This window comes from Arvicanthis niloticus, chromosome 3 (genome assembly GCF_011762505.2).
Source record: "Arvicanthis niloticus isolate mArvNil1 chromosome 3, mArvNil1.pat.X, whole genome shotgun sequence".
Lineage (NCBI taxonomy): Eukaryota > Metazoa > Chordata > Mammalia > Rodentia > Muridae > Arvicanthis > Arvicanthis niloticus.
The window spans coordinates 122,279,559-122,297,967 of NC_047660.1; the positions used below are offsets into that span (position 1 = coordinate 122,279,559).

General features: G+C 36.0%; 1 protein-coding gene across 40 annotated transcripts in view; it reads right to left on the bottom strand.

Annotated features, from left to right (window-relative positions):
• The window catches only part of Abi2 (abl interactor 2), a 74,085-nt gene that overhangs the window by 27,850 nt on the left and 27,826 nt on the right, over nucleotides 1-18,409 (bottom strand). For 4 of the 40 annotated variants that reach the window (XM_034497102.1, XM_034497114.2, XM_034497112.2 and 1 more), the window contains exons 3-6: nucleotides 13,080-13,256; nucleotides 6,362-6,459; nucleotides 2,845-2,991; nucleotides 2,058-2,182 (exon numbers count right to left, since the gene is read on the bottom strand). In XM_034497102.1, coding sequence (XP_034352993.1) covers nucleotides 2,058-2,182; nucleotides 2,845-2,991; nucleotides 6,362-6,459; nucleotides 13,080-13,256 — 547 coding nt within the window. Of the gene's footprint in view, nucleotides 1-102; nucleotides 289-2,057; nucleotides 2,183-2,844; nucleotides 2,992-6,361; nucleotides 6,460-11,341; nucleotides 11,360-13,079; nucleotides 13,257-18,409 lie in introns of all 40 variants that reach the window. The other 36 variants (XM_034497115.2, XM_034497103.2, XM_034497113.2 and 33 more) reach the window with 19 other exon arrangements.

Consider the following 18,409-nt stretch of genomic DNA (forward strand, 5'->3'; position numbering starts at 1 on the left):
AGTTAAAAAATTATAAAGTAAAGCCAAACCAACAAATATGAAGCCGGAGTTTCAGGAAGGAATGGGCAGATGACTGGATCTGTCTGGCATGCCAATACTCACCTGTGGGGGGATTAGAAGAAATAACAGGGGGAGTTGGAGAAGTGAAGCCATCAGCAAGGGTCTGTGCACCCCCAGCAGCAGCGTCTGGGGCAGTGGAGGAGGGAACGGTAGCAGGAACAAGAGGGGTGGGGACAGATGCAGAAGTAGCAGGAAGGGGAGGAGTGCCAGCAGAGCCAGCAGCAGGGGCTGATGGGAAAGAGGAGTAAGAGTCAGCATTAATAAGGCAGTCACGTTAGCATTAGAAGAAGCACTGGAATATTAAGAGTATTCAGCACTTAACACTAGCCAAAAGAATAAAGCACTGGAAAAAGAATGGTTAAGATCATTAGGTGAGCCGGGCAGTGGTGGCGCACGCCTTTAATCCCAGCACTTGGGAGGCAGAGGCAGGTGGATTTCTGAGTTTGAGGCCAGCCTGGTCTACAGAGTGAGCTCCAGGACGGCCAGGGCTACACAGAGAAACCCTGTCTCTAAAAAAATAAAAATAAAAAAAAGATCATTAGGTGAGCAGCAAATTCAAGATGCTCAGGATAGTATAGAAAAATGTTAATCAGTTAAAAACAAGCCTTCCTTTTTACCTGAAAGTTCTAACTTAGAAGGAAATGGCTTCCTGTATATTGTTATTTTTATCGTGAAATATTTTAAGGATATAAAGCTATAGTAAAGCAACAATATTCTCTTAGAATTATGACATATTCCAAACAGTAGTTTATCGTTTAAAAAAACCTTAAAACAAATATGCATACCATGTTATGTGATTTTTGTAAAAAGGTACTACTTGTATTATTATAATTAAATATGTTTTGTTTTTGGAGACAAGAATTCTTACTACATAGCCCATTGGCTCCTAGCTCACTACTCTCCTGCTTTAGCCTATGCATGTTGGAATTACAGGCATGCACCACAGTCAACTATGTAACAGTCTATCTTGCTGGGTTTAGGGTTCGGTTTGGTTTGGTTTGGTTTGGTTTGGTTTGGTTTGGTTTTCGATTTTTGGAAACAGGGTGTCTCTGTGGAGCTTGGCTATCCTGGAACTCGCTCTATAGATCAGGTCGATATCAAACTCAAGAGATCTACCTGCCTCTACCTCCTGAGTGCTGGGGTAAAAGGATATGCCAATACACCTGGCTTCTCTTGCTAGTTTTTTTTTTTTTATTAAAGTTTTTTTTACACATGTGTAAGCCTGAAAGAGTTTATGTGTGCAATGCAGTGTGCAAGTGTACATGCAGCTGTCCAGAGGCCAGAAGAGGTGGTTGGATCTTCTGGAGCTGGAGTTACAGGCAGTTGTGAGCCACCCAGTCTGGGTACAGAAACCAAGCCTGGGTCTTCTACCAGAGCAGTACGGCTCTGAATTAGCTGTCCCTTCAGCTGCTCTCAGTGTTTTTATGTTCATGCGTTTAAAACTAAATTCAAACTCTGTCTTCAGACCAAACTACTATATCTTTCTGTTTCAAGAAATGGAAGAAACAGTTTTTCAGAAACTGTTGGATTCTAATGCTCCTCTAAATTTACATATCCCATTCTTTGTATCAAAATGATTCTCAAACAACGTCTTCACCATTTCCAAGAAAATGCAATTACAATAAAAACTGAAACTAAGTAAGAAGCTCATAAAATAAAGAACATGAAACCTCAAAGCACCAACTTAACTATTACCGAGGACATAAAACAAAGTAACAAAGTAATGAAGTAGAAAGCTAGCAAAGCAATTATTAAGATCAGCTGGATATATACAGACTTCCCAAAAACTTATAAAGTGCTATAGAAGTCTTTAAAATTTTCATTAAGAAGAAATCCCATTTCAGAAGACTCTGGGTTTAACTACCAGCAAAACACACACACACACACACACACACACACACACACACACACACACAAAAGAAAACTCACTAAATTCAAAAACAAATTGAATTCAAATTCATAAAATAAAACCAAACAAATGACCACTAGTGCTTTACCTGGAAAGACGCTGGGAGGAGACGGAGTAGGAACAGCGATAGGGACCCCCACACTCCCACTTCCGCTGTTCTCCCTACTGCTGCTCCGACTACTTGGATGGCTTCCTCCACTGCTCCCACTGCTGCTGAAGAAGGAAGAGGCACCAAAGCATGAGTATGGAGAGTACAATACCAGGATTCCATGTATTTCTGAAACAGACATACTATAACAAGTGTAATGCAAAAGACTTCCATTTCAAATATGAATTCCTTAATAAACAAGGAGCTCTTTAGTTCAGTAAACTTGTTTTGATACCTATTTATAAAGTCTATCTTATAAAAAAATTTAAGTAAATTCCCTATAAATGTAAAGGCAAACTGTTGGTGCCTACACATCAAAATAATACTACCTTTTATATCCTGGCTTAATGCCTATCTAAAGAAGCTTTTAGTAAATTTTACTAATTATTTTATTTCAGTTTATAATGGCATGGTGATATACAACATTTTATTATGAATAGTTTTTCATCTGTAAATTTCCACCAAAAGATAACTTGCAATTTCTATTCCTGGTCAGTAACAGTTTTTAGATTAACTTAAGTGTATCTCTGGGATGTCTTTTTCACCTTCCTAGCTGTTCAAAGTTGCATCAGAACATGAGGAGAGAGAGGAAGAATCAGATGAGGTTTGGGAGAGTAGAGTGAGAAAAAGAACTTAGTGCTTGGAAAATGAGAGAGATTAACTTAAGTTATCTGAAGAGATTATGGTACTCTGACCATCATGTTTTGCGCTGAGGTAGAGAAAATACCTGTAAGTTCGATTTCTTTGATTCACAGAAGCTGTCCTCACAGGGCTCTGCTGCGAGGGAGCCATATTACGGGTTGGGCTAGGTACGTAATCATTTGGTACCACTGGAGGACGCACTGGCTCCAGTGTTCGATAGGGGGAGTGCCGCCTACAAAAAGAAGAGCGTATGTATTGTGTGATTAATCAAGTTTCGGCACGGTAACTTCAGAGTTGCCAGTGAAATACAATTTGTAAGCAGAAAGAGGAAATGTGGTTTAACCCAGCTATCAATTTGTCTTTCCTTCAGTATAACTCTTCTACCAATGGAGAGAGTTCTGGAGAGTATGTAGTGTAAATTTCAGTCTCCAACCTCATCCCTATGCTAATGTAATTTTGTTCATTTGTTTGCAGAAAACACAAAAGTTTTCCGTTGTTTAGGCCAATGTTTTCTAGACTCTTTTCTTAGAAGGATTTGAATTATTTTAGGATCATGTGAAAATCTCCCAAATGCACTGAATAAATGCACTAATTATCTTCTTCTCCTCTCTCTCCCTAACCATAGATATTTAAAAATACAGAGAACAAATCTAGATTTTTGGAGTCAAACTCCACATGATGATCAATACCAGCCATAACTCATTCCCCTTTTTATACACTAAGCATATAGAAATTAAAGATATATTGGTACTTAAAAATGCACTACTTCGCTTTTTCTTTTTTAAAACCTTTCTCCCTCAACTTCACCTTAATCTCTTTCCTCCTCAGAGTTCAACACTGAAGAGAAACTTTAAAAGACTACTAAGTCCTTCTATCTTAGTTAAAATATAAAACCCAAACCAGATGTTATTTAAAAAAAAAAGAAAGAAAGAAAGAAAGAAAAGAAAAGTTTCCCTTTTCCCTTTCAAAGGAAGCAAATGAAAAAAAAAATCAGAAAGAAAAATTACAGGTCATAAGATGCTTCCTGAAGCACTGGTTAGCATTCATTCAGCTCTTGTTAAGTGACTAAATCCTTCAAGACGATATCTTGCAGATGAGATCACAACTTTAAAAGAATTTGGCATCCCAAGTCATGAAATGTAAAAAAGCTTTCTTCTCTTGTAAGAGGGTACTGCTCAACTGACTCTTGTATGTCTCAGTAATTCTCTCCCCACCCCACAAGGTTCCCAGAGTTGCTTTAAGCATTACTTTCCTTGGCCACTCAAGTTAGCTCACTGACTTTGAACGATATTTTTTTTTTCTGAAACAGGGTTTCTCTGTGTAGCCCTGGCTGTCCTGGAACTCACTATATAGACCAGGCTGGCCTCAAACTCAGAGTTGCAACTCTTCCTGAGTGCTGGGACTAAAGGTGTGCACTACTACCAACCAGCACATAAGATTCTTTTTCAAAGGCACGGTTTACCCTACTTCCCTCAAGTACATTCAATAAACAAAAAATAATTAACAAATCAAAAAAATAAGGGATATTGTATATGTTACTGTATATGTTCAAAATGAAAGGGAGAAAGGCCAAGACTTTGACCTGAAAATATTTTCAGCATCAGCTGGGCAGTGGTGGCATAGCCTTGAATCCCAGCACTTGGGAGGCAGAAGCAGATGGCTTTCTGTGAGTTTGAGGCCAGCCTGGTCTACAAAGAGAGCTCCAAGAATGCCAGGACTGTTACAAAGAAAATTCTTATCTCAAAATAACAAAAACAACCATCTCTGAAATTAGAATGCACATATATAAACAAATTACAAATAATTTAATTTAATTAATTTAAATTAAGTAAGTTATATATGACATAGTACATATATGTTTTATATATATATATATATATATATATATATATATATCAGGAAATTAATTTCTAAACTCTACTTTTTGACAATGTTTTCTGCACACTAGAATGTCCCATTCTAACTTCACTACTTGAGAGCTACACAAAAAAACAGTGATATGAACAAGGTTAAAGGATTTAAAAAAAAAAAAAAAAAAAAAAAGGCTGGGAAGGGGAATAATTAGAGACAGACTGAGGCAGCTAGGACCATCAAACGAACAGATGGAGTTTAGCACTCTGCTCTCCATTAGCAAGACTCCTGCTAATACCCAAGAAAATGCACTACTGGCACATGAATACATACATTCAAAACTGAGTGCAAAAGACATTTTAATTTTACCGGACACTTTTAACTGAAATCTTACAAATCCATTAGGTGATACCCCCGAGGGAAACAGAGCAAATGCTCTGCTGCAGCCGTCACTCTGCGGCCGTCACTCTGTGGCCATGTTCATGCACTCTCAAATCTAAACCTTACTTGACCTGCTAGATTCTTTCCTCTCTAAGAACAAAATGATCATCTCAGATAAACTGAATTACAGGCACAAACTTGGAATCCCAGCATTCCAAAACTTGAGGAAGGGAGATCAAGAGTTCAAGGTCAATATAGATTACATTATATAGTGACATCCTGGCCTAAAAACAAATACAATACAATAAATTCATTAATTAAAACCATTCTATTCCTGGTTGCATTTTTTTTTTTTTTTTTTTTTTTTTTTTTGGTTTTTTTCGAGATAAGGTTTCTCTGTGTAGTCCTGGCTGTCCTGGAACTCACTCTGTAGACCAGGCTGGCCTCGAACTCAGAAATCTGCCTGCCTCTGCCTCCCAAGTGTTGGGATTAAAGGTGTGCGCCACCACTGCCCGGCTGACCTGGTTGCATTTTTATAGTTTGTTTTCCACTGGTCAAATTGAGTGATCAAATTGTGTCTTTCCAACATTATCCCCCATCAACTCGTCTCTGTCCCCTCTGAATCCAAACTGCTTAACCAAGTTTTGAGTGGAGGAGTGTTTTTTGCTTATTTGTTTTGGGTTTTCTTTTTATGATTTCTTGGCTTTTTTTTTTTTTTTTTTTTTTAGTCGAAAATTATCACAAAGACAATGGTTCTGAAAGCACCTTGTCTGATCCGTTTCTAAAAATCCAATTTGTAGTACAATGACCCTGGAAAGTTGATAGAGGACAAAATACTACTCCCTTTACAGATAAAAAAAAAAAAAAAAAAAAAAAAAACAACTAACTGTTGACAAACTGACTAGAAGACCATAGGCCGTACAGTAGAGTTAAACCAGAATTTCGGTCAACTGGCTTCTGGATTACACTACATCCACATGAACCCAAACCTTAATCATAAAGCTAGAAAACAGTGCAAGAAAAATGTCATGCTTCCCTTCTGTCAACATTTTTAAAATAGTTAACTCCAGAGCCCAAATCAAAATTCAAACATATCATAACAAGTTACACAGAATATTATAATCCATATAACCTCTTGACAAAGATAGCCTGATGTCTTGATGTCTTCACTACAAAAAATAATTTCTAAACAACCACTTTTAAAGTACAAAGATACGCTTATCAGAAAAAAAGGTACACATAAAAGGTAACATTACCAAGAAAATATTCTCTCTACAATATACATAGAGGCTGTTGGTATGGGTTTTTTTTAACACAACAGTATTTTTTTTCTGTTATTTTTCTATGGTTTCTTATTACTATAAACTCACCCAAGTGTCCCTTTCCCTGACATAGGGGGACTTGGAGGCTTCTGAGTTGGAGGTGTTGTACGTGGCAGTCCACCCATTTTCATATTCTGGGTACTCACCTAAAAAAAATGTTGGAATAAACACAACTTAACTTCTATGCAGTGAAATTAAGTGGCTTTTGGAAAATAAAGAGGGGAAGGTTTAAATAAGAAAAAACTTAGAGGCCATGCAATTTGTATGCAAGTCCTACTCCACTATTCTACAGTTGCACTCAAAGGACTCTTCCTAATAAGATTTTTCAAATTATTTTAAGCTTGTATGTGAAAAATGTATTTGCCATTAGGCCATCACACCAACAGATCACTGGTTAGACTATGTGATATTACATTCAGTTAAAATTAAATAGTATAATTATAAAAACTTTAGTGATAACAGAAAACTCAATTAGAAACAATAAGCCCTTTAATAGTTCTTTAGGGGATTGTTTTCTTTTCTTTAGATAACAAGTATATCATAAACAAAACAAATTTCCAACTAAAGATATGGAACTATGCATATGCTGAGTTATAACTGGAAAATAGAAAATACAGATAAATTGTATGATATACAAAGAAAAGTTCAGCTTTCTTGTGAATCACTCTCACAATTCAGATTTAATGTTCTCCTTATGAAGAAATCACCTACCTGAAAGCTGCTAGAAGTTCAAGGCACTTTCCTAAGTATGTGAAACACAATGTGAGGGCTGAGGTAGCCATCACGGAGAACACAAAAGCCACTGTTACTGTGTGACTTCTAGTGGGAATTAAAAACACCAAAGCCCAAACTGAAGGCTAGTTGAGGCATGAAACAGTATAACATAGTCCTAAGTCAGAGATGGACCATGACTGCATTCATAAATCTATTCCCAACTGAAATTTCAAATACAAAAAGATGGGCAATCTGGGACTAATGATGTCATCTAAGGAATATGTCAATACTTGTAGAGAAACCCCTAAAAATCCAGTTATAAGGAGTCAATAAGGAATACAGTGCAATGCAACCACATCGTTTGAGACCAATAGGTTAAAATACTATTCACAAAGTAGATTCATGCATGTTCCTTTTTAAGTCCCTATTATTTTGCACTGCCATCTTCACAACACATTTACAGAAAGAATCTCAAATTTCTCATACTATCTTCTGAATTAAAATGTTATACTTACAAACATGAATGAGTAAAATATCATACCACTGAAGTTGGAACAGATTTATAATTTTAATATGTATATATATTAATATACATATATACATATATATATATAGCTATGAAGCCTTAGCTAGCCTGAAACTAACAATATAGATCAGGCTGGCCTTGAACTCACAGAGATCAGCCTGTCTCTGCCTCCTAGGTATTAGGATTAAAAGCTGCACCACCATGCCTGGACAATTTTAAAATATAAATTTTGTGAAACAAATCTTATATGTCACATAGTACTAAAACTGTCAAAATTAACTCTGACTTTGATGGATTTTTTTAAAGTTCTAAAATAATAATTGTGAATTATCCAAACAGGCAAGAAATAATATAACAAGCAATAAATTCTTCAAGTGAATAGCCCAGTGAACAAGTTGTGTGTGATGTTAAAACGATCTTTAATGACAAATGGTACCTTTGAAATGTTATTATTTTTAAGGTAAAGCATTTGTATGTAATCCTTTTGCTGTTGCTTTTAAACAGTAAATATAAATTATCAAGTAAGAAATAAATTATCCTTGATATCTCCCTCTTAATAAACAGAGGGTGTGGGAATTTTATCTTTAAAATGTCAGAAGACACTTTCAAACAAAATCAATTCCCATTTGAAGAAAATTTTGTAAGTAATCTGACAAATAACCACCATAGCTTTTAAAAACTGCCCTAACTTGATTTAATGATACCACAATATTTGTATAGTAACCAAAGTCCTTTAAGCTCAACCTTAACAACATAAAATCCAAAGTCACTGTAAGTGATGGGGAGAAGTGAACCAAACACTAAACTACAGTTCAATTTGCTAGGGACAGGAAGGAGAGGAGCAAGAATAGAAAAGCAGTAAAAGAAAATTTTATTCTATACATGGGATAGCTAAGATACTTGAAAATTACTTTCCAACTATAATTTATTTTCAATTCAAATTTGTACAGTGCTTTTATTTAAATTGCAGTACCTTCTCAAAGCCTTAGAATCTACATACAAAAAGCTCAAAAAGAAATAAAAAAATAAAGTGATCTACAAAAGGAATACATATATATATATGCACACACATACATATATATGCTTATATATGCATATATGTGCATATATATACACATGCATATATATATATATATATATGCCATGTTTAAAAGGAAGAACCATCTCTACAAAATTATTTTTAATTTTTTTTAAAAAGCAGCAGTGTGAAAATAAATTTTTAGGGGAAGGTGATGTGTGTGACTTTTTCTAGAAAGATGTAAGCAAATGTCTATTCATCCCAGATATGGCATATGGTAACAACAAACTGAAAAGGGTGTTTCATCCAAGTCTGGCTTGATGAACTGATGAATTAATTGGAGTTTCTTATATGAGTGAGGGATTGCCTACAGGAGCCTGAACAACTTACAGGCAACTACACCATCCTCTAAGTGTCCTCAGACACTGTTAAACACTTGCCTATCCGTAGGAAAGACAGGACCTGCAGCAGAGCTACTCTATGAACTATCCCTCCATCTCTCCTCAGCATTCCAAGAGAAACGTTAGGAAACGTAATCTTGTGAAGTTCTCCTATGGATGGAGAACCATTAACTGCTCTGAGTCAAGGTGTTCCACAAAAGAATGTTCACAAAGAAATCTGAGCTGAGTGGAAACAGAAGGGGCAAGGTAAAAGGAGGGAGTCAGAAAAATGGAAAAAAAATTATAGGCACATGTCCATAATTTTAGCCTTGGAAGTTGAGACAAAAGAAGCAGGAGTTCAAGGCCAGCTCCAGCTACACAGTGAGTTCAAAACCAGCTTACACTGCATGAGACCCTAAAAAGAAAAACTCTGGAGCTAGATGTAGAATTCAGTAGTTTAGTCCATATGCTCAAAACCCTGGGTTTGATGATCTATTTTTTTAAATAAATTTAAATACAGAAGTAAAGAAGGATTATGTATAATTTGTACAGATACATGTATTAGAAGGGGAAAACAGGCCAAGTCCTTAATTTCCTGTCCAATATTATCCTTCTCTATAGAACCAAATAGTATAATTACTAGAGTAGTACAATCCTTTGGGATTCTACAGTGAAACTTTCTGGTTCTAAGAGAAAACAAAACAAAATAAAACACACACACACACACACACACACACACACACACACAAAGAAAACAAAAACATTGAGGCATCTTCTCCAAGCATAATTCCTGTGAGATCTTTCTAGGAAGCCCTCAGGGGACCTATCTCTTACATGAAACAGACTTTCAAAGTCAAGAGAGAAACACCCGTCCCATCCTGGAGAAAAAAAGCATGGGGAAATGGCCTGGGCAACAAGCTAACCATTAAGAGCAATGTATCTATTTCTTTTTCTTCATTTAATATTTCTGGACACTGTTACAACTTTGTAGGTTAACAGAACTAGAACCTAATTTGAATACCACCTGCTTTTTTTAAGTCTACTACACTGTAATTTAGCCATTTTAAGCAGAATAAACCTTCCTACAATTCCACATTCCTGGGTTACCAGCAAGGTAAGGGCTTAGAGTCTATTTTCCAGTGACTTTATTTCCTTGGTCAGAGCCACCTGCCATAACCAGGCAAAATTTTTGTAGCCATGGTTAATACTAAGTAATACAGTCATCTGATCTGATGATCACTGACTACACTAAAGATATGGCAAACTACAAAGCAACAGAAAAATATATATTTGAAAAGAAATCAGAAACCCTGGCTAAGAAAGCAAAAGAAATGCTGCTGAGCAGTGGTGGTGCACGTCTGTAGTCCCAGCACACGGGAGGCAGAGGCAGGCGGATCTCTGAGTTTGAGCCTGGTCTCTATGCAGATAAAGTTCCAGGACAGCAAAAGAAACCCTGTCTTGGAAAAAAAGAAAAAAGAAGCAGCAAGATGGATGAAGATCCTCTTAGTGGCACTGTATTTGACAGGCTTCTTGAATTACTCAAAATGCTTTTATCACCGATTCTTCACTAAACAACACTAGTTTTATTTTGGTTGTGTGGGTTTCTTACTTGGTTGGTTGATTGGTTTCTACTGAACCATGGTCTTCTACATTCTAGGCAAGTGTTCTAGCACTGTGAAATACCTTCCAGACCTTATCTGTAGTTCCTAGTTTGTATTTCTTAAGCATTATCATGAACTTTGGATGTTGTATATACAAATAATATCACTTTTAAAAAGACTTATGGTGAGACTGTATTGAAATATATTTTATACAAACATTTTAAAAAAGATGAATTCCTTTGTAAAATGTACTGCAACTTAAAAAAGGCATATGACATATTTTTTGCTTCTTAACTTTTTAATTAGAAGTCAAAAGCTAATGACATACTATTAACAAACTGTTAATAATTAAGTACACCATTTATAGAATAAAAAGCTATTACACAGGGGGAGGGTTAAATAGAGCATATTAGTTGGCCCTCCAATCAAATCAATTAACAAAATTTCAACATTTATAAAAAAAATCTAGCAATTTTATCTCATAATACTTTATAACAATTTCAATTTTACAAAAGCACCCACTCCTTCAGCAAAAGCTTGACATACTAACACCTAATGTGTATTTGGTGCTGCTCTAGGCACAAAGAACAGGGCAATAAACAAAATGGACACAAATATCTACCCTTAGGACATGAAGACACACAACACAGTTGCCAGACCTGAAATTAATAAATAAATAGGACTAATTTGTTGGTTTAAAAAGGCCAAATGCAAAATAACTCTTTACTCCCCATATGTAATATTCTACATAAGAACATAGAATGGAAATCCAGCCCTGGAATCTCTTACCTTAAATCTAAGCAACCACTTAATGCATAAATGGAGCAAATAAAAGAGGTAAGGAAGAAAAGCATTGAAAGGTTAGTTGGAACTTCAGGATGTGAAGACAAAAGAAAGAAAACAAAGAAAAACAAGTTAAGCAATCAGCATTAACAAAATAATGTTTCAGTAGATCATAGAAAGAGTGGTTAAAGCAGATGTGTCATGGACAGGAGCTTCGTTGATGATACAAGACACTGTTTTATTCAAAACTTTAATTCCCTTAAAGAGTTCTTCAAATTAGCAAACACTACAGTACAAACAACAGAGGCTATAGTCCTAAAAGAAAAATATTTTATTTAAGGATTAAAAAATAATTATACAAAAGAATCACCTTTTTATTATATAAACAGGAAAACACAAATCTTTTATATTCCAAGTTTCTTTTGGTATCAGATTCTGATAGCAGCCTATAACATTCTATTAGCAACTGTTAGTCTTCAACAAACTTTCCCCAAGTTAAAAAAAAATTACAGTTTAACTATCGATTTAGCTACATATCCTATTTTAATATGCCTTAGTCATTAAAATATATAAAGGAATCAACTATAAAACTAAATATCAAGTTCCAGATAATAATGCTTATTCAAAACTATGAATAAGCCGGATGTAGAAGTACACACGTTTAAACCCAGCACTCTGGAGGCAGAGGCAGGCTGATCTCTGAGTTCAAGACTAGCCTACCCTACACAATGAGTTCCAGGCCAGCCAAGGCCAAAACAGTGAGACTCTAACTAAAAAATAAATAAAAATAAAAAGCCCTCTAAAATAAAAGTTGTTCTATGAATTTATACTGCATATTTTTATACAAACATTAAATTAAAATTTACTGATTTCTGGCCAAAATGGTGGTGTACGTCTTAAATAGGCTTATATTAGAAAAACAACATATATATGAACTATATAGCTTCAAGGAAGGTATAGAATTATTGCAAGTCATACTTAAGTATTTTTTACAATCATTACTGAAATATAAATTGTAAATAATGTACTTAGCTGATGCTCTGAAAGTCTCTTAAATGCAAAAATCACCTCACTAGAAGCAGACTGTTCCCCAGCTCTAGTTAGTAGGTGTTCTGAAGAGCTAGTGCTGGAGCTTAGGGTGGGGGTGGAAAAGCTCCTACTCGACCACTGGGCCACATTCCCAACACTACAGTTTTGATGATGGTACTTCATATACATACTAGATACACAAATACACCTTTAAAAGATGGCCAAAATATAAAATGTTATAAATTTAAAGTCACCAGAAATAAAATTTATAGTTTTAACTACACTATTCTCATCCATAAGGCTAAGATAAAATTAATCTAGAAAAAATTCAAATTCATATTTAGTAACATATGCTGTTCTGAAAACTAATGCCAAAAGTCTGCTGATATACTTTTGAGATAAGAAAAACATTTCAATAATATGCTGGATAATTTTTTCTATCATTACTAAATCATTAAAAGATTAGAACCACTATACTACACTTTAGTTGATCTAGTAAAGTGATTAACTAAGCAAATCCCATGGAAAGATAACTGCTTTTGAAAGGTTAACACTAAAGAAAACGTAAGAAGGATACAACGGTAGTAAGCAGTCTTCACAACTACAACTGTGCCAAGATTTGGTCCTTCAGAAAATTAAACAAACTTAAATTTTTTAAAATTTTCTTTTAATTTCCATTAGAACCTTTAGAAATCTTGACAGAAACTCCACCTACCTTTACGCCATGTCCAATGTCATCTAAAATTGTGTAGTCAATAGGTTTTCGAATATAACGAACTGGCCGCTCAAGGTTGGCTGGTGCAATAATCTTATGGGTCCTCGAAGTGTTTTTATTGGTGGTCAAAATACCAATTTCTCTTCTTGCAACTTTCTCTTTATGAATATCAACTGTCTGCAAGATATCATATAAGAAGACAACACAAAGATAGATAGCCCTGGTATCCAAATAATAATCAAATGCCTACAGATTCCACATTCCTTCATAATCATTTCATAAACCACCTTTTCTCTTGTCTTTATTCATTTTTAACGTAATACAAGGGTCACCAAAACATGCCTTCAAATATAACCTAGCCCACCACCTGATTCTTACAACCCACAAGTCAAGAGAAGAACTTAAAATGTGCATGTGTACATGTTTGCATGTATGGCTGTACAAATATGTGCACATATATAGGTGCTAGTGTGTGTGTTCATGTGGAGGGGGTGCACATATGTATATACATGCTTGTGCATGTGGAAAGCAGAGGTCAACCTCGAGTGTCATTTTTCATAAGCTGTCCACCTTGTTTATTTCTGAGTCTCCCACTAGGACACAGGTCTTACTAATTTGTCTGAACTTGCTGGCCAACCAGTCCAAGGCATCTGTTTGTTTCTACCTCCTGGCATGGAGATTACAGGTACATACTACACCTATCTTTCTACATGGGCTCTGGACACAGAACTCAGGTCCTTATGAATGTGCAGCAAACACTGGGGCAACTGAATCATTTCTCCAACCCAGAGTGATCATTTTCAACAGAAAATAAAAGTAAGAATAAATAAATGTAAATAAAAATAAGAAGCCAGGCATGGTGGTGAATGACTTTAATTCCAGCACTTAAGAGGCTGAGTCAGATAGATCTCTTGAGTTCAAGCCCAGATTGCCTGCCCTACATAGTGAGTTCCAGGACAGCCAGGACTATGCAAAGGGACCCTATCTCAAAAAACAAACAAAAAGAAAGACCAAAGAATAGAAATAAAAGAAAAAGAAAACAATAGAGAATAGTCTTGTTATATTTTTAAATAACCTATTAGAATAATCTCTAATATTATTTAAATACTACAAAGAAGGGACAAGACAAAACATAAATATTAAAAATTGGGGCCAATGGCTAGCATTAGGGAGTAAACCATTTGCCTAACATTTACAAGTCCCTGACTGAATTCCCAGTATCCACCTCCTCCCCTCAAAAGTCATCTGACAGAAAAGCTTGTTTGCTCCAGCAAGTTGCTTACCGCTTATTAACACAACACTGGTCACATAGTTCATTAGAATTTATCAAGTGCTCACACATTCATAGTACAAATGATAATATTTTTATTTATATTCTTCAATTATGTGCTAACAAATAATACATTTCTCAGGAAACACTAATGTACCATTTCACATGAGTTATAATTTTGTAATCTATAAGTAACAAATATTTTTAATGCAATACAACAGAAGGATAAGAATGCAAGTACACAACAGACTTGAGTGATATTCGTTACTGTGCTCTGATGGGTAGACATAACTACAATACTTCCCCACTCGTATATAAGCCAAACTGTCTAATATTGCCAAACATCTCCCAAAGGGTAGAACTATCAAGATCAGAAACCAAAGATCTAAAAACACTTCTGGCTTGTTTCTTACATTATTTACTCAAATAACAATTGTGACTGCCTACACTGGCTAGATTTTATGTTAACTTGACATAAACTAAAGTCATCTGTGGAAGGCAACCCCAATTGATAAAAAGTTGTCTCCAAGCCAGGTGGCCCATGCCTTTAATCCCAGCACTTGGGAGGCAGAGGCAGGCGGATTCCTAAGGTTTCTTTTGTTTGTTTGTTTTTTGAGACAAGGTTTCTCTGTGTAGCCCTGGCTGTCCTGGAACTCAACTCTGAGACCAGGCTGGCCTCGAACTATTTTTGTTTTAGCTTTATCCACACACTGCTGTCTCCCATTAACACAGATAATTTAGAGTTAGCCATACTGGGGAGCTACCTCAGCAGCTCATCCCTGTGAGAAAGTATCTGTAATCAGTTACTTGATTAAATTTGGTATTTTTAAAATGTTTTAATTAACCACTTATTTATCCAAAATACAAATATGCTTCAAATTATCTATCTTACATAAATAAATCAGTCATTTAAAACTTAATAGGTGGCTAGTGAGATGACTCAACAGGGAAGGGTTCTTGCCACCAACAATGATAACCAAAAGTCAGTTCCCAAGAACACATGGTGGAAGTCTAGAATCACCTTCCAAGAGTTGTCCTCTGAGCTCAACATGTACACCTGCACCACACAATGGATGGATGGGTAGATGAATGTTAAGATTAAACATAATGGGTATTTTTACTATATTTTAACTTATACCCAAATAGGGGAAAGTATTTTAGGAGAAAAACCTGGTAAACTGTAAACTATAGTTACATGCCAAATCTGACCCACAGAGAATTTTATACAGCCCACAAACTAAGAAGGGTTTTAACAATTTTTAAAAATTGTCAAAAACACAGGAATGCACACAAGTGCATCCTGGGCAACATACCCAGTGTCTTATTCAGGGTTTCTATTCCTGCACAAAACATCATGACCAAGAAGCAAGTTGGGGAGAAAAGGGCTTATTCTGCTTACACTTCCACATTGCTGTTCATCACCAAAGGAAATCAGGACTGGAACGCAAGCAAGTCAGGAAGCAGAAGGCCATGGAGGGATGTTACTTACTGGCTTGACTCCCCTGGCTTGCTCAGCTTGCTTTCTTATAGAACCCAGGACTAGCAGCCCAGGGATGGCACCACCCACAATGGGCCTTCCCCCCTTGTTCACTAATTAAGAAAATGCCTTACAGCTGGATCTCACGGAGGCATTTCCTCAACTGAGGCGCCTTTCTCTTGATAATTCCAGCTTGTGTCAAGCTGACACACAAAGCCAGCCAGTACACCCAGTAAGACCTTGTCCTTTAAACACAAATTTTTAAAAATGACACATGTTTAAAAAAATAATACAGAGCTAGAGAAATTGTTCAAAGGTTAAGAGCACTGGCTGCTCTTCCAGAGATCCTGAGTTCAATTCTTAGCAACCACATGGTAGCTCACAACCATCTATAATGAGATCTGGTGCCCTCTTCTGGTGTGCAGGCATACATTCAAGGAGAATACATAATAAATATATAAACCTTTAAAAAAAATAAAAAATATAAAAATAAAATAAAAATTAAAAATAGTACAATGATATTAGGTTTTGTGACCCTCAAAACCTAAAATATTTACCACATACCTGGCATAAAGTCTACCATTGTTGTTTTGGAATATTTACTAAGTATTTGCTTTCTAAACACAAAACATTTTTTTATATTACAGAAGAGGTTTTTAGGGACAGGAGACAACTCAGTGCTAGAGTACAGACTCAGAATGTAGGATGCCTTAGGCTCAATCCTTGTCACAAAATAATATTCCCCCAGTCTAGAGATCACCAAGTAACTTTTATAGTAAACTGGTTGTTTTAAACATAACTCTGAGAAATTTTAGGAGCTATTTGATGACTCAGTGGTAAAATGCTTGCTATAAAAGAAGAGGACTTGAGTTCAGGTTCCTGGGACCTTTGTAAAAGTCAAGCACAGTAGTGAACACTTGGAACCTCGGAGCTGGGAAGACCAAACAAGAGGATCTCTGGGGCTCACTGGCCAGACCATCTGGCCAAATGAGTGCACTCTAGATTCATAAGAGATCCTGTCTTAAAAAAAAAAAGCAAAAACAAACATACAAACAAACAAAAAGTACAGGTCTCAAGAGATGGCTTAGCGGTTAAGAGCACTAGCTGCTCTTCCAGAGGTCTTGAGTTCAAATCCCAGCAACTACATGGTGGCATGGTGGCGCACAACCATTTGTAATGGGATCTGATACCCTCTTCTATCTTCATGAAAACAAGAGCCACTCATGTACATAAAGTACATAATAAATATTTTTAAAAAGGCTCTCAGAAAGTGATTGTAACCTTGAGCCTACACATCCACACACACACCTGTGTTATGTGTTCATATATTTTAAAAATTTAATTATTGAAGCAAGTTCTACAATGTTTTAAGTTTTGGGGCTGCTCTTGCATCCTACATTTCCTTTGTCAATCCATCTCTCCAACTCACACAACACACTAATGTGCACTCTGACAAACACCAGATCTACTGTACAGTTACAGTCTTTGCTCTATAGGTACTGAGCTCTAGAAACACAACACAAAATTAAAACAGTTCGATGCACTCACAACTCTGAGGTCTACCAATTCTGACCTACTAACCTCTTTCAACTTCTCTCCTCCTTTCCACTCATTCCATCAGGATAGCTTATTCCTAGCAGCCTTACTGAATGTCAATGTAATATGTAAAAGCAGCAGGGCTGGCAGGTGACTCAGTTGAAGTATTGCTTGAGCTGTACAAGCACAAAGATCATGAGCCCCAAATAGCAGCCAAGTGTGGCAGTGCATTCCTGCAATCACAGCATTGGGGAGCAGACACAGGGAGATCTCTGCCACTTGCTGACCAGCCAGTCTAGCCTGTGAGCTCAAGATCAGTGTGAATGTGCTTTAAAAAAAAAAAAAAAAAAATTAAGGTTGGGGAACTACTGAGGAAGACATCCAACATCAACCAGTCATTTTAATGTTTTTAAAACTGCATTTTGCAATTAAATTAGCTTCCCAACATGGCTTTAAAAAAAAAAAAAAAAAAAGGTAAAAGTCTTGCTATGCAGCACAGACCAGCTCTGAATGCATAATCTTCTCGTCTTGTCCTCTTGGGACCACACTACAGGTATTTACCAGTGCTCCAGGAACAAGATTACTTTAAATGGACTTAAAATACAAAAATGATTATGAAAGACATCAAGACACACATACCACACACACACATACCAACAGGAAGTCACTGAGAATTTATATAGATTCTAAAAACATGACAGTATGTTTTAATGCTGGTGATTATGAAAGCTATACCAAGAGATACCATTGACAACATCTATAGATTCTTAACTATAGATTTTATAGATTCTTCTATAGATTGAAATATGTGTTCCAATGCTAACATAGCAAAATCTCAAATTCTACACCTATTGTGATCACAACTATATATTTTTAAAGATTTATTTATGTATATGAGCACACTAATAGCTGTCTTCATGCACACCAGAAGAGGGCATTAGATACCATTACAGATAGTTGAGAACCATCATGTGGTTCCTGGGAATTGAACTCAAGACCTCTCTATAAGAGCAGCAAGTACACTTAATCTCTGAGCCGTTTCTCCAG